This window comes from Aquarana catesbeiana, linkage group LG13 (genome assembly GCF_042186555.1).
Source record: "Aquarana catesbeiana isolate 2022-GZ linkage group LG13, ASM4218655v1, whole genome shotgun sequence".
NCBI lineage: Eukaryota > Metazoa > Chordata > Amphibia > Anura > Ranidae > Aquarana > Aquarana catesbeiana.
In genome coordinates, this window is record NC_133336.1 from 233,997,868 (window position 1) to 234,011,786 (window position 13,919).

The 13,919-nt window shown below is 43.1% G+C and overlaps 1 protein-coding gene across 1 annotated transcript in view; it reads left to right on the forward strand.

The window, feature by feature from the left end:
* Positions 1-13,603, forward strand: part of LOC141116966 (NACHT, LRR and PYD domains-containing protein 3-like) — a 93,296-nt gene extending 79,693 nt beyond the window's left edge. Inside the window, exons 10-12 of the mRNA XM_073609500.1 lie at positions 7,675-7,839; positions 10,794-10,958; positions 13,326-13,603. Of these exons, the coding sequence (XP_073465601.1) occupies positions 7,675-7,839; positions 10,794-10,958; positions 13,326-13,341 (346 nt within the window). The 3' untranslated portion in view covers positions 13,342-13,603. The remainder of the gene's footprint in view (positions 1-7,674; positions 7,840-10,793; positions 10,959-13,325) is intronic.
* Positions 13,604-13,919: the final 316 nt, after the last annotated feature.

The window sequence follows — 13,919 nt, forward strand, 5'->3', positions numbered from 1 at the left end:
ACCCCTTCCAATGCACCAGGTACTGTATGCGCCCACAGAACTTACGGGAGTCAACAATGGATTATACCTCATACTCCTCATGGTTCTCAACCTGTATAGGGTGAGGACGTGGCACCGAGGTGGTAAAGCGATTGCAGACAAACAGTTTCAATAGGGAGACATGAAAGACATTTGAGATGCGCATACTAGGAGGAAGGTCCAACGCGTAAGACACTGGGTTAATTCTGCGAAGGATACGGAAATGCCCAATAAACCAAGGTGCGAACTTCAGAGGGAACACGAGGTTGGAGGTTGCGAGATGACAGCCAGACCCTGTCCCCAACCTGGTAGGAAGGCGCAGGCAGGCATCTGCGGTTAGCATGGAGTCTGTATCTATCATTAGCATGACGCAAAGCCTCCTGGACTTGTGCCCAAGTGGAAGACCACGGAGATGTTCCTATAGCGCAGGAATACTCTGCGAAACAAATGAGTCAGACAACATGGAAGGTTGGAAACCATAATTCGCCATAAACGGAGACGATCGGGAAGCAGAATTCAAGGCACTGTTGTGAGCAAACTCTGCCCATGGTAATAGGTCTGACCAGTTGTTGTGATGGTCAGAAATATAGCAACATAGGAATTGCTCCAAGGACTGATTGGCTCGTTCTGCAGCCCCATTAGACTGCGGGTGATACGCAGAGGAGAAAGCAAGCTGAATTCCCAGCTGTGCACAAAAGGCTCGCCAGAACTGACAATCACCTTGGGTAGCCCATGTAAGCAAAAGATCTCACGAGCAAAAATGAAAGCCATTTCCTTAGAAGTGGGCAACTTTTTAAGTGGAATACAATGACACACCTTTGAAAACCAGTCAACCACCATAAGGATAACCGTGTTGCCTTGGGAGTTAGGCAACTCCACAATGAAATCCATAGACAGGTGAGTCCAGGGCCTCTCTCCATTGGGTATGGGTTGTAGGAGGCCCACTGGAAGGTGTCGTGGAGTCTTACTCTGAGCACACATGGAACAGGCAGCTACAAAGGCAGTTACATCAGCACATAGACTAGGCCACCAGAATTGTTGGGAAATGGCCCAAACGAGTTGATTTCTCCCAGGGTGGCCAGCTGCCTTGGGAGAATGGTAAGTCTGGAGCACGGCAGTACGCAGACACTCTGGGACAAAGCAGCGGTCACAAGGTTTCTCAGGAGGAGCATCGACTTGAGCAGCAGGAATTTTGTCACCCAAAGGAGAAGTAAGACTGGTGCGAACCGTAGCCAGAATACAATCAGGAGGAATCAGGAACTGGAACCGACTCCAACTTGGAAGTGGAGGAAAATTGTTGTGACAAGGCATCAGCTCTTACATTCTTAGTGCCGGGTAAGAATGGGACAGTGTAATTGAAACTTGACAAGAAAAGAGCCTGTCGCGTCCTTCATGGAGAGAGGCATTTAGCCACAGGCAAGAATGTGAGATTCTTATGGTCAGTAAGAATGAGAACCAGCACAGTGGTACCTTCGAGGAGATGTCTCCATTCTTTCAGGGCTAAAATGATCGCCAACAGCTCTCTGTCACCAATCTTGTAATTGCACTCCGCAGGTGACAATTTCTTGGAAAAGTATCCACAAGAATGCATAGCACTCTCAGAGGTAGGCTGTTGAGACAGAAGGGCGCCAACACCAGTCTCCGAAGCATCAACCTCGAGGATAAAAGGTAACGTAGGATCAGGATGTGCCAACACAGGAGCAGAAACAAAGGCAGTCTTGAGACTTTCAAAGGCCTTAATGGACTCCGGAGACCAACTCTGTGGGTTACTGTTCTTTCTGGTCATATCAGTCAGGGGCTTGACCAGAGACGAGAAGTTATGAATAAACGTCAGATAATAGTTGGCAAAACTCAGGAAACGCTGCAGAGGACGTGACCCCACGGGTCGAAGCCACTGTAGGACTGCCAAAAGTTTCTCTGGGTCCATTGAAAAGCCAGCAGTGGAAATGACATGGCCCAGGAATTTAACCTGTTCCCGATGGAACTCACACTTCTCCAGTTTACAATAGAGATTTTTCTCTCTTAATTTGTGAAGCACACGACAGACATCTGTGTGGTGGCTCTCCAGGGACTTGGAAAATATGAGGATATCATCAAGATAAACCACCACACATAAATGCAACAAATCTCGAAGGACATCGTTAATAAATTCCTGGGAAACTGCCGGGGGTTACAAAGGCCAAAAGGCATTACGAGGTACTCATAATGGCCTGTTCTGGTATTAAAAGCAGTTTTCCACTCATTGCCCTCCTTAATCCTCCCGAGATTGTAAGCCCCTCTCAGATCAAGCTTAGTGAAAACCGTTGCTCCCTTGAGGCGGTCAAATAACTCTGTAATCAACGGGATCGGGTAGGCATTCTTAATCGTGAAACGATTTCTTCACAAAGAAGAAACCAGCACCGGCATGAGACGAGGATTTGCGGATGAAACCTCGAGAAAGTGCGTCTGCAACATACTCCTCCATGGCTTTATCCTCCAAGACCGACAAAGGGTAAACCTGACCACGAGGGGGAGTGGCACCAGGTTAAAGGTCAATTGCGCAATCATACAGCCGATGTGGAGGCAAACTACCAGCTTGACCTTTGTCAAGGACATCGCTAAAATCACAGTACTCCTCTGGCAGCGGGAAGAGTGAAGAGGTACACAGGACCTTGGCTACTTTTCGGAACCATGTTTCACTGCATTGTGGTGACCAGTAGAGAACTTCAGCACGGAGCCAATCAAAAGAGGGGTTGTGCTTCTGTAACCAAGGATAACTAATAACCAGCAGAAACTTAGGGAGGAAATCACTTGAAATTGGATTATCTCATGGTGAAGAGCCCCTACGGCCATGGACAACGGAACCCTCTCATGAGTCACATGGGCAGGCTGTAGAGGTCTCCCGTCAAGAGCCTCAATGGCAAGTGGAGTGTCACGCAGCTGCAATGGAATCGAGTATTTTGATACAAAGGCAGCATCAATGAACAGGCCTGCAGCCCCAGAGTCAATTAGAGACTGTATCTCGATAGACGACTTAGCCCAAGAAAGGGTGACCAAAACCAGGGGCTTATCCTTCTGGATAACTGGGGACGACACAACACCACCTAAAGTCTGTCCATGACAGGACCTCAAGGTTCGGGTGTTCCCAGGACGGGTAGGACAAGACTTCAAAAAGTGAACTGCCTGGCCATAATAAAAGTACAATTTCTCCCTCCCCTAAAGGCTCTCTCATCCGCAGAGAGACGCGTGAAGCCCAAGTGCATGGGTTCATCTTCACTGACCGACTCGGTACCAGGAGGCATAGGAGGTGAGGGAAGCACGGGTGGGACTGCAAAGCTCGGACGCAAACGTACAGGAGGCTTCCGCAAGCGCTCCTTAAAAGAAAGTCTTTCTCTGAGTCTGGAGTCAATGAGGATGGCAAACGAGATCAAGCTCTCCAGCTCAGTGGGTATATCTCGGGCTGCTATCTCATCCTTGATGGAATCCGAGAGAGCATGAGAAAAAGCAGCCATAAGGGCCTCATTGTTCCAAGCAACCTCTGCTGCCAGAGTACCGAACTCAATGGCGTAGTCGGCAACAGTTCTCGTACTCTGTTTGACGGACATGAGGCACTTGGCAGCAGAAGCGGAGCGTGCGGGAACGTCAAATACCCTTTTAAAGGAGGCCACAAACTCAGGGTAACTCAAGATAACAGGTTTTTGCGTCTCCCAGTCTAAAAAGTGGCATGCTTGTATAAAAGTTGTCCATGTACAAGTTGTAACCATTGCAGAGCAAGGAAAACGCCAAGTCCCATACTATCTTGCCACTGCTCCCCATGTAGTCTGGGCAGTCAGGGGGCTCTACTTCACTTGTCTCTTCCCTCATAAACTCTAAATCAGTTTGTATAGCCTGTGGCCAGATCACAGAGCTTATACATTTTGACCCCAGATCTGACACGGCTGAGATACTGCTTGAGTGCAAGGCAGCCAGTAAAATGTATGAGGGACTCATCTATGCAGATGTTTTGTTGGGGTATATACACATCTGCAAATTTCTGGGAGAGGTAGTTTATCAGTCAAAATTGGTCAAATTTTGTAGAGCTGATCATATTCAGGGTCACTCAGAGTGTGTTATCACTAAAATGCATGAAATGCATTATCGTCTCATATCTATTCCTGGCCATTGTAGCAGAGAACGTAGGCATATGATTAATTGAGTCTGTGGACCGATATGACCACAGTGCCCATGTAGAGGGTTAGGCTAAAAAAAGTTTTAGATTCAGAAACTGTGATAGGTTTCCACGCAAATTGTCTGGCAAGGTTGGAAATTGGGGCTGGCAGCGACTTATTTTTGTGCGTATGAATTACTTTCAATTGAGTAGTTGTCAAATTTGCTGTTTCCACCTTTTGGGTTGGGCTGTAAATGGTGGAATAAAAGGTGCTCCTAAATCTGTGGGCTGCAAATCAGGATTTGCATGCACATTTGGAAGGATACTATGGGCTCTATAGGCCTGTGCACAATTTCTTGGTGGCTGCGGGATGCTACTAGTGCTAACCTACTCATCAACTTGGACTGCACTTATGGGACTTACCACATTGCCATGTGATACTGCAGTGCTGGTGTGTAAAATGCTAGAATAAACTAGGCTGCCTGGCAGTTCACCAAAAGATAGTGTGGCACTAGTACTTGGACCCTGCTGCATATGAGACAAATCATGCATTCCTAGGACTTCAGCTACCTGGGGTTGGGTACTCCTGATCTTAGCAGGGAACTCTTGTCCATTATCCAAGCTCTCTGTTGGGATGCCATTGCTTTCTACAGGTTCGTATTCTGAGGCAGATTCTGTCAGTGAGGCTTCTCCTTAGCTTTCATCTGACATGCTCAGAATCCTGTAGGTGTCTTCACTAGAGTACCCTTTTTGGGACATTTTGGCCACTAAATTTACAGGTACCTAGTGCAACTAATGGAAAAAGAGCTCCTGACTTTCAAGGACTGCTTGAACCGCTACAAATACAATTTACCTGTTAGAGCTAGCAGAGATCAGGTCTGATTCTGGTAAAGCTGTGGATTTGTGTCCAAGCAACGAACGCTAACACTGCATTTTTGGGGACACTATACTAAAGAGGCAATACTATAGTTCTGTTTGTGATCAATATATTGATCCATACAGACACTATGCTAGCAATGACGGTGATCAGCGACCTATAGCATGAGTACGATAGCGTGCAGGCAATCTAATGCTAGCTGACCCTGGCTGGGAGGGATGCTAACTGTCTTTGATGCTATCTGACACTATTTGATGTCACTAGTGGCAGTAATACAGTGATCAGTGAAAAATAGTGTACACTGAAACTGTACTAATGGCACTGGGGGGATGACAGGGGTGATCAAAGGGTTAAAGGAGAAGTACAAATACAAGTACATGTTGGCTGGTTCCGCTCTGCAAGTAGTTGCCTTGTTACAGAGGCTGTGGCTGCAGGCTTTTAATGTTATTTTACCATGGGAGTACGGTATATTTTTTTTTCCTTGGCGCTTATCTTTACAAGCAGAGGTATGATGCTTATCTCTGCACTGGGGGCCAACAAAGGAATATATACTATAACCAAAGCCTGTTTGACCATTTATAACTTTATGGTCTATCTCATCTGGTAAGAGGCCTTAAAGGTGTTATGTGGCAGTGGAATTTCTTTCAAGTTTGGGTGTATGCACCATCTGCCTACGGATGGATTCGGATTTTTACTTGTCATCACAACTCAAGAGGTGATTGCATCTGCACATTTATGTTTGATCAATGTCACAGGTGAGAAGATTTACTCACATATGGACTTACATGTTTAACTTAATATTGTTTGTTGTTTTTGTCATTATTTTAGCGCTGCACAATTTGTATCAAAATTATACAGTGTCTGCTTTGTACATATTTACTAATTTCTTGTGGTCTAGCATGGATATTTTTGGTGGTTTTACAATACAAGTCATGACAGTCGTTCATAATTTTGGACCAACATTTATACTGCTACATTTCTTCAGTAAAAATAACCCAAATCAGTGTATATTGTTTAGTCTGTGTAAGGCTTCATGTACACGGGATGTTTTTGCAACCTCTCCTGAACAATTTAACTTGACAGATAGTATCCCGCGTCTAAAACGTCCGTTATGCCGTGTTTAGCGGCGTTTCGCTGTGTTTGAATTTAGAAGCGTTTAAAAATTTTTTTTTTTCAAAATAGCCAAAAATGAAAAACACCTGTAAACGAAATGCGAGTTACCGCATTTAGAAGCGTTTTTGGAGCTTGAAATGCCTCTAAACTCAGCTTTTGGACCCATTTTTTTGCTTTCCAACAAAGCCTCTAAACTCAACTGCCTAGAAACTACTGTAAACGACCCTGTGTACATGTACTGATAAGATAACATAGAGGAGAGTTCAGGAGCAGTCGAAAAAAATGCCCAACTGCTCCTAAACGTCCGTTTAGCAGCAGCAGTGTACATGAGGCCTAAAAGTTATAGCTTCCAAAAGCTATGGTACTACGGCCTATCTAATTTCTTGAGGCCCTGAAATGTCAGGACAGTACAAATACCCCCAAATGACCTCTTTTAGGAAAGAAGACACTTGCCCCCCTGAGGCCCCCAGTGGCATGCCCTTCTGACCCCCCTGTACCATGCCTTCCTGAACCGCCTGTACTGTTCCCTCCTGACCTTCCTGTACTGTGCCCTCCTAACCCTCCTGCACCAGGCCTTTCTAAGCCCTTTGTACCATGCCCTCCTAATCTTCCAATACTGTGCCCTCCTGACCCCCCTGTTGCATGCTTTCCTGAGCCCCGTACTCTCCTGACCTTCCCATACAAAGCCACCCTGAACCCCCATTTAATGCCTTTCCAAGCCCCCTGTACCATGCCCTCCTGACCTTCCTGTACCAGACCATCCCAAACCTGTGGTACCATGCCTTCTTGAGCCCCCGGTACCATGAACTTCTAATTCTATTCTAATGTACATTGCTCTGCAAACCCCCTGTCCTGCTCACCCACATCCACTGTCATACCTTTCCCTGTACACTGCCCTACTTTCTTCTGACCTCTGTGTATTGCCCTACTTACTACTGACCTACTTACTACTGACCTTTGTACACTGCCCTACATCCTACTGACCTCTGTACACTGCCCTATTTACTACTGCTCTCTGCACACTGTCCTACTTACTACTGACCTCTGTACACTGCCCTACCTATTACTTACACTGGCCAGAAATCAGAGCATATAGCCAGGCCTGAAACTAATTAAGCAAGTCAACCTGCAGTACCAGATGTTCTACCTTCATGATGAACTCCGGCATCAGACTTAAGGGGGGTGACCAATTACTCCCCAGACATTCAAAAAATTGTGAATGAAAGTGAATGCAAATTAAGTTTCTGGCTAAAGCTAACTTTTAAGGCTACATTTATATTTTTACAGTGACATTAGTTTTATTGTATGTTTTAAGTTTTCTCCATACAGTCCTTGACGTTACTTTTCATTGGGGGCTTTCTAGTTAACTTCTTACAAAAAAAAACATTGCCACACCCCAGGGACCTATGATCTCTTCTTTGTTATCCAGGTAGATCTCCACCTCTCAAAGGTTGCCTAACCCTGATGTAGAGAATAGTTACATTCATTCCTGGGGGAAAAATTAATTTTCTTCTAGTAGCATTCTTCTTTTCTTCTCCAGATTGTATAAAAATCACCTAACAGACAGTTCCTGCACCCACCTGGCATCTGGAATAAGAAATAACCAGACACTGAGGACACTGAACCTGTCACATAACAATCTGGAGGGTCCTCATTTCAGGGTCCTGATGGAAGCTCTGCAAACAAGCCAGATAGAGGAATTACAGTGAGTATAACAGGACTGACTGAGAAAATAATATTCTGGGACAGTTTAACACTTTAATCATTCAAAAAATTATATTGTAAACCAAATTGATCTAATTTTTTGTGTCCCTAAGTAGCCAATCCCAGACTGTTGTCTAATGCTGGCTATAAATATATCAGAATATGGCAGGATTAACAAGGACCATCTGAACTTTGATCAGTGTGTGCCCATACCTATTTAAGAGTTGATCACTAGGTCAACTTCTGTTGAACAGACAAGTTGGAAAGCTTTTTTCATCAGTGGCTGAAACCATTGATCAAGGTATTTTGACAGGGCTAGGTCCTACTATCGGAATACAATATCCCAGCAGAGCGGATTCCTCTAACCACCTTGTTTCTGTGGATGGGGGGGGGGATCTGTTTATTTTGTTGGTTCAGCCCACTGGCTAAATTAAGGAAAATTATTATAAATAGAAAATTACTATGCTGCGATATCTCCTAACATTAGTTCAAACAAATACTTTTAAAGTGCCTACATTACAATGCTGAGAAAAATAATAATAATTAAAAACCGTGATAAACTAACAAAAATTATAATATATTCCAAAACTGTATATAGAGTTTTTTGATTGCTGTGATGATAAATTCTGTGTTAAGTGTCACATTCCACAGACAAAATAAAAATAATAAGCAAACTAATAAGAGTTAAATATATGGTATTTAACTTTTATTAGTTTGCTTATTTTATTTTGTCTATGGAATGTGACACTTAACACAGAATCTATCATCACAGCAATTAAAAAACCCTATATACAGTTTTGGAATGTATTATAATTTTTGTTAGTTTATCACGTTTTTTTATTATTATTATTATTATTCTCATCATTGTAAAGTAGGCACTTTAAAAGTATTTGTTGGAACTAATGTTAGGAGATAGCGCAGCATAGTAATTTTCTATTTATATTGTTTTCACACGACTTTATGGGACGTGATCAGTGTTAGCAGTTGTCGATCATTATTACTCGTCTAGTATATTTTGTTTTTTATTTATTTTGGCACTTTTAAAATAGGTAGCTCGCAAGATCCTCATAGTTTGTTTTAAGGAAAATTATTCTATTGTTAGCTGTAATCTTAGAATCTTATCACACTCTCTTGTCAGTTACAAAACAGACTTTTCCCAAAGCTTGTCACACAGTACAATTTTCATTATATCTACTATTAACTATGTAGTGCACAAGCCTGACTGATTGGATACAGACTGATTGGATAGATTGGGTACGTCCTCATATTACGTAGCTTTGGTAAATTTAAAGTTGATTGTGCAAAGATTATATGGTGAGATTGTAACAGGTATAGTGACCCTAAAAGCTTTAAAAGGTAAACGTTAAATTTAGTCTGGTATCTATATAAATAGATGAGATTATGGTGAATCTAATTTTACTGTAATAAGCAATCAGAGCTTTATATACAGTAAATTTCTTCCATCTGACATGGCCATCTGCTATTCAGTGTCAGGGGATCCCCCATTACTTCCTATGGGTACAGAGCTCTTATCAGCGGAGATAAATAGAATATCAGATAAAAATCCTCCCATCCAATCACTAGCAATAAATATAAAGGCAATAAAAAAAGTCTTAAGTTAAAAAGTCTCTTTAAATATTGCAGCAGCTCTTCTTGTCTCTACTGTTCCAAAAGGACAGTTTTCAATATACAATCTGTGTATGAGCCAACATAGGTAGCGGGGGAGATAAGCTATAACATTCGCTGTGTCCTGTGCAGGGGGCTTCCACCATACAATTCCACCATGTGAGGGAAAACTTCCACTTTGGGGATGCACTCACCAGAAATACAGCAATAGCAAGCCTTGAAACTTAGATTTCTCCAGCGCTCCCATGCATGCATCCACTAGGTGTCAGTCAAGCTATCTGGTGCTCAAAATGAACCATAAGGGAGGAAATGGAATGTCCACATAGTGTGATATCGTTTAAACTTTAAAACTTTATTCCATCAAAAATACCCCCAATAAAATATGCGTACCACAATGTAATAATAATGAAGCAAATATGAGCGCACTATGCCTGTATGATGCTCTGGATGCCGGCTGGGTGGAGGAAGACCTCTGCTGTGTACAGCAGCAGTGTACTTCCTCATTCCTCCTCGGCCCATGGAGCGCACTCGTCACTTCCGGTAGATCACGTCCCTCAGGGTGAACTGGTGGACGCATGCATTGGAGTTCTGGAGAAATCTAATTAAGTTTCAAGGCTTGCTATTGCTGTATTTCTGGTGAGTGCATCCCCAAAGGGGAAGTTTTCCCTCACATGGTGGAATTGTATGGTGGAAGCCCCCTGCACAGGACACAGCGAATGTTATAGCTTATCTCCCCTGCTACCTATGTTGGCTCATACACAGATTGTATATGGAAAACTGTCCTTTTGGAACAGTAGGCACAAGAAGCGCTGCTGCAATATTTAAAGAGACTTTTTAACTTGATACTTTTTTTATTGCCTTTATATTTATAATTTGATTTTAAGTAGCTGCTTTTAAGTGTTTTATTATTACCACAGGAATCTTTCCGCCCAGGGCACAGAGTGGTGTTTTATTAGGTGGGCACATTTTATAGAAACATCTTGGTTCACAATCACTAGCAATGCTGATTCTGGCCTCACACTGTCTGCTGATACCATTCATGCTCCATACACAAGGAGATTATAGCACAATATGAGTCATGTCAGTGGTATTCTGTGCTCATCCTGTGTATGGAGATATCACAGTCTCTACACATGGAGGACAATATTGGTGGGTCTACTGCATTATAAAAATTTTCTTTTAAAATACTATTTCCTGAAGTTTTTCTAAAGCGATCTAATCTAAATGATTCCAATAAAGAGAAACGAGTTCCAATCATGTAGAGAATAGTTACATTCATTCCTGGGGGAGAAATCCATTTTCTTCTGGTAACGTTCTTCTCTTCCACAGTTTGCGTTATAATGACCTGACAGACAGTTCCTGCCCCCACCTGGCATCTGGAGTAAGAAATAACCAGACACTGAGGAGACTGAACCTGTCAGGGAACAATCTGGAGGGTCCGCATTTCAGTGATCTGAAGGAAGCTCTGACAACAAGCCAGATAGAGGAATTACAGTGAGTATAACAGGACTGACTGAGACAATAATATTCTGGAACAGTTTAACATTAAAAACTTGTAAATATTCTGATTTCAATTGTTGTAATAGTGACCTCTCTTCCTGAGATCTCTATGTCTGGTCTGTATGGAGCAGAGACGATCACTGCAGACATTATTAGATAGTTGAACTCCCCAAACACTTGGAATCCCCAATTTGTTTATTGTATGAAGAAGCTTCAGGCAAATTATATTATGTGGTAGATATTGGTATATGAAGTTGTTAAAAGAAAAATATTTCCTCACCTCAGTGTGTGTATTGCAGGAACTTCCATTAAAGAAGAAGAAAATAAGATTATACAGATACAGGGGAGAATGCAGAATAAAATAAGCACAATAAAAATAGTGGCCATAGGGTGACACCATAACAATAAACAATTAGATTAAAGTGGTTGAAGACCTCAGATGTGAAATATGAACAAAACATATCCCTCTATACTGTGTACTTTCTTGACACCAAAAAGGAAAATGATGACAGGGGAGGGCACAGCTTATGAGTGACAGCCTCAGCTCTGTTCCTGTGTGCTGTGTGGAGGGAGGTGTGTCCCTTCCCTCTAATCAGCTCTCTGAGCTTTCCTCACTGATGTAACTCCAACTCCCCACCCCCTGCTTTTCAGAGCTGAAAGATTGTGTGTAAATTCTGCACTTTAAATGAATGTAGGGGAAAGGCAGCTGCAGATAAGCAGGTATAACTTATGTAGGAGGATTTGTTTTATCTTAATGTATCCCCTGAGGCCAGTCACTGCACTGGGTATATTTAAGGGTTTACAATCACTTTAACCACTTGCCAACACTTTCAGCCTCTTCCTGTCCAGGCCAATTACCAGCTTTCACGCCTGTCACACTTTAAATGACAATTGCACGGTCATGTAACACTGTGCCCAAATTATATTTTTATCATTTTTTTCACACAAATAGAGCTTTCTTTTGGTAGCATTTAATCACCACTGGGGTTTTTATTTTTTCCTGAACAAACAAAAAAAGTCTGAAAATTTGGAAAAAAAACCCAACATTTTTCATAGTTTGTTATAACATTTTGAAAACAGGTAATTTTTCTCCTTCACTGATGTGTGCTGATGAGGCAGCACTGATGGGCACTGATAGGTGGCACCGATAGGCACTAATTGGTGGCACTAATGAGGCGGCACTGATGAGGCGGCACTGATGAGGCGGCACTGATTGGCAGCACTGGTGTGCACTGACTGGCAGCACTGGTGTGCACTGACTGGCAGCACTGGTGTGCACTGACTGGCAGCACTGGTGGGACTGCACTAATAATCAGGACATTGATAATCAGTGCTGATGTGCCTTTACCACAAGCCCGTTATTGGATTTCTTCTCTCCTCACGCTGTCAGTGTGAGGAGAGAAAACCTGATAACTGGCTTGTGTTTACATCCTGTGATCAGCTGTCATTGGACACATCACTTGGTAAAGAACTGCTGTAATTGGCCCTTTACCCCGATCTGTGATCAGCTGAATCCAAAGGACTGGGCAATCACAGAGCACTCTGCCCACGCGCCACAGGGGGCATGCCGGCAGCGCAATCACAGGAGGACAACCATGGACACCCTCCCGGCAATGTAAGCCTGTGCTGTAGCTGTCTTTCAGCTATAACGTGGGTGGAAAGCGGTTAATGACAGTGCACAGGAAAAAAAAATAAAAAATTGCTTTGTCAACATAACTGCTGGAGGCAACACAGCAAGTTTTAAAAAATGACAACGTCATCAAAATAAAGTCTGGAATAGGTGTTGAGAAGCAACTATTACGAAAGCTCACATCACTTAAAAGTATTTTAAACATCCTTATTGGCTAAGATCATCAAATACAGCCAATGCATGTTGGTCGTAAGGTCCCCTTTCTTCCGGGCTTGAGCAGTGGATCTTGTTAGAATCAGAATGAGATATAATTGAAGACCCATGTTAGGGCTTGGTGGGGACTGTCATCACTTATCTGCACTGTGAACTGCTGACTGAGAAACTTTATATGGCAACAATGTGTAAGGGGCTGTTCAGGGTCATTTCCTGTTTTTCACAGACAGCCTAAATGAGTTAAAGACGCACTTCAACTTCCTGGTTTTTTTTTTTCTGCTTGACAATGTTCATGTGAAAGAGGGCTAAGAGCAGCGTAGTATTCTGGGTATGACAGCTTTAAAAGAAAAGTATGGGTTTAGGGGTTATTTCAGATTAGTCAGTAATTAGGCCTGTGAATAATAATAATAATATAAATACCAATAATCATACATATCTCTCATAATTGCACCTCAGAGAACAAAGGTCATTAGATTGATCTGCTGAGATCTGATGACCATTTCTATCCTCTTTTCTAGGATTGAGAACATCTAATTGTCAGATGAAGCTAAAAGGGAACTGAAAAATCTGAAAACCCTCCAACCAGGACTGGAGGTTTTCATGATGAGCCCAGAGGAAGAATCTCAGCTGCAGCTGTGAATGGAGTCGGGACATCAGGGCCAGATTAAGAGCAACATGGGCCTGGTGCTAAGGATTTTGGTGGGCCTTTTTATGGAAATAAATAAAATGAAAACGCAAACAATTTTTGTTAAATTTAAATTAAAGAGATAGAGAGGGGTGTGAGAGAGTGGTTAAGAGAGAGAGAGGGGGGGGGATAGCGAGATGGGGGGTTGAAAGAGAGGGGATGAGAGGGAGGGGGAAAGAGAGAGAAAGGGGGTGAATAAGAGAGAGAGAGAGGGGGTGAGAGAGAGGGGACAAGAGAGAGGGGGTGAGAAAAAGGGGAATAGAGAGAGGGTGAAAGAGAGAGAGGGTGGTAAGGGGTGAAGGGGGTGAGAGAGAGAACAGGGTGAAAGAGAGGGGATGATAGAGAGTGGGGGTGAGGGGGGTGAGTCTGTGGGAGGCACAGCATAGTACATAACACGAGGGGGGGAATAGCACAGTACATTACATGG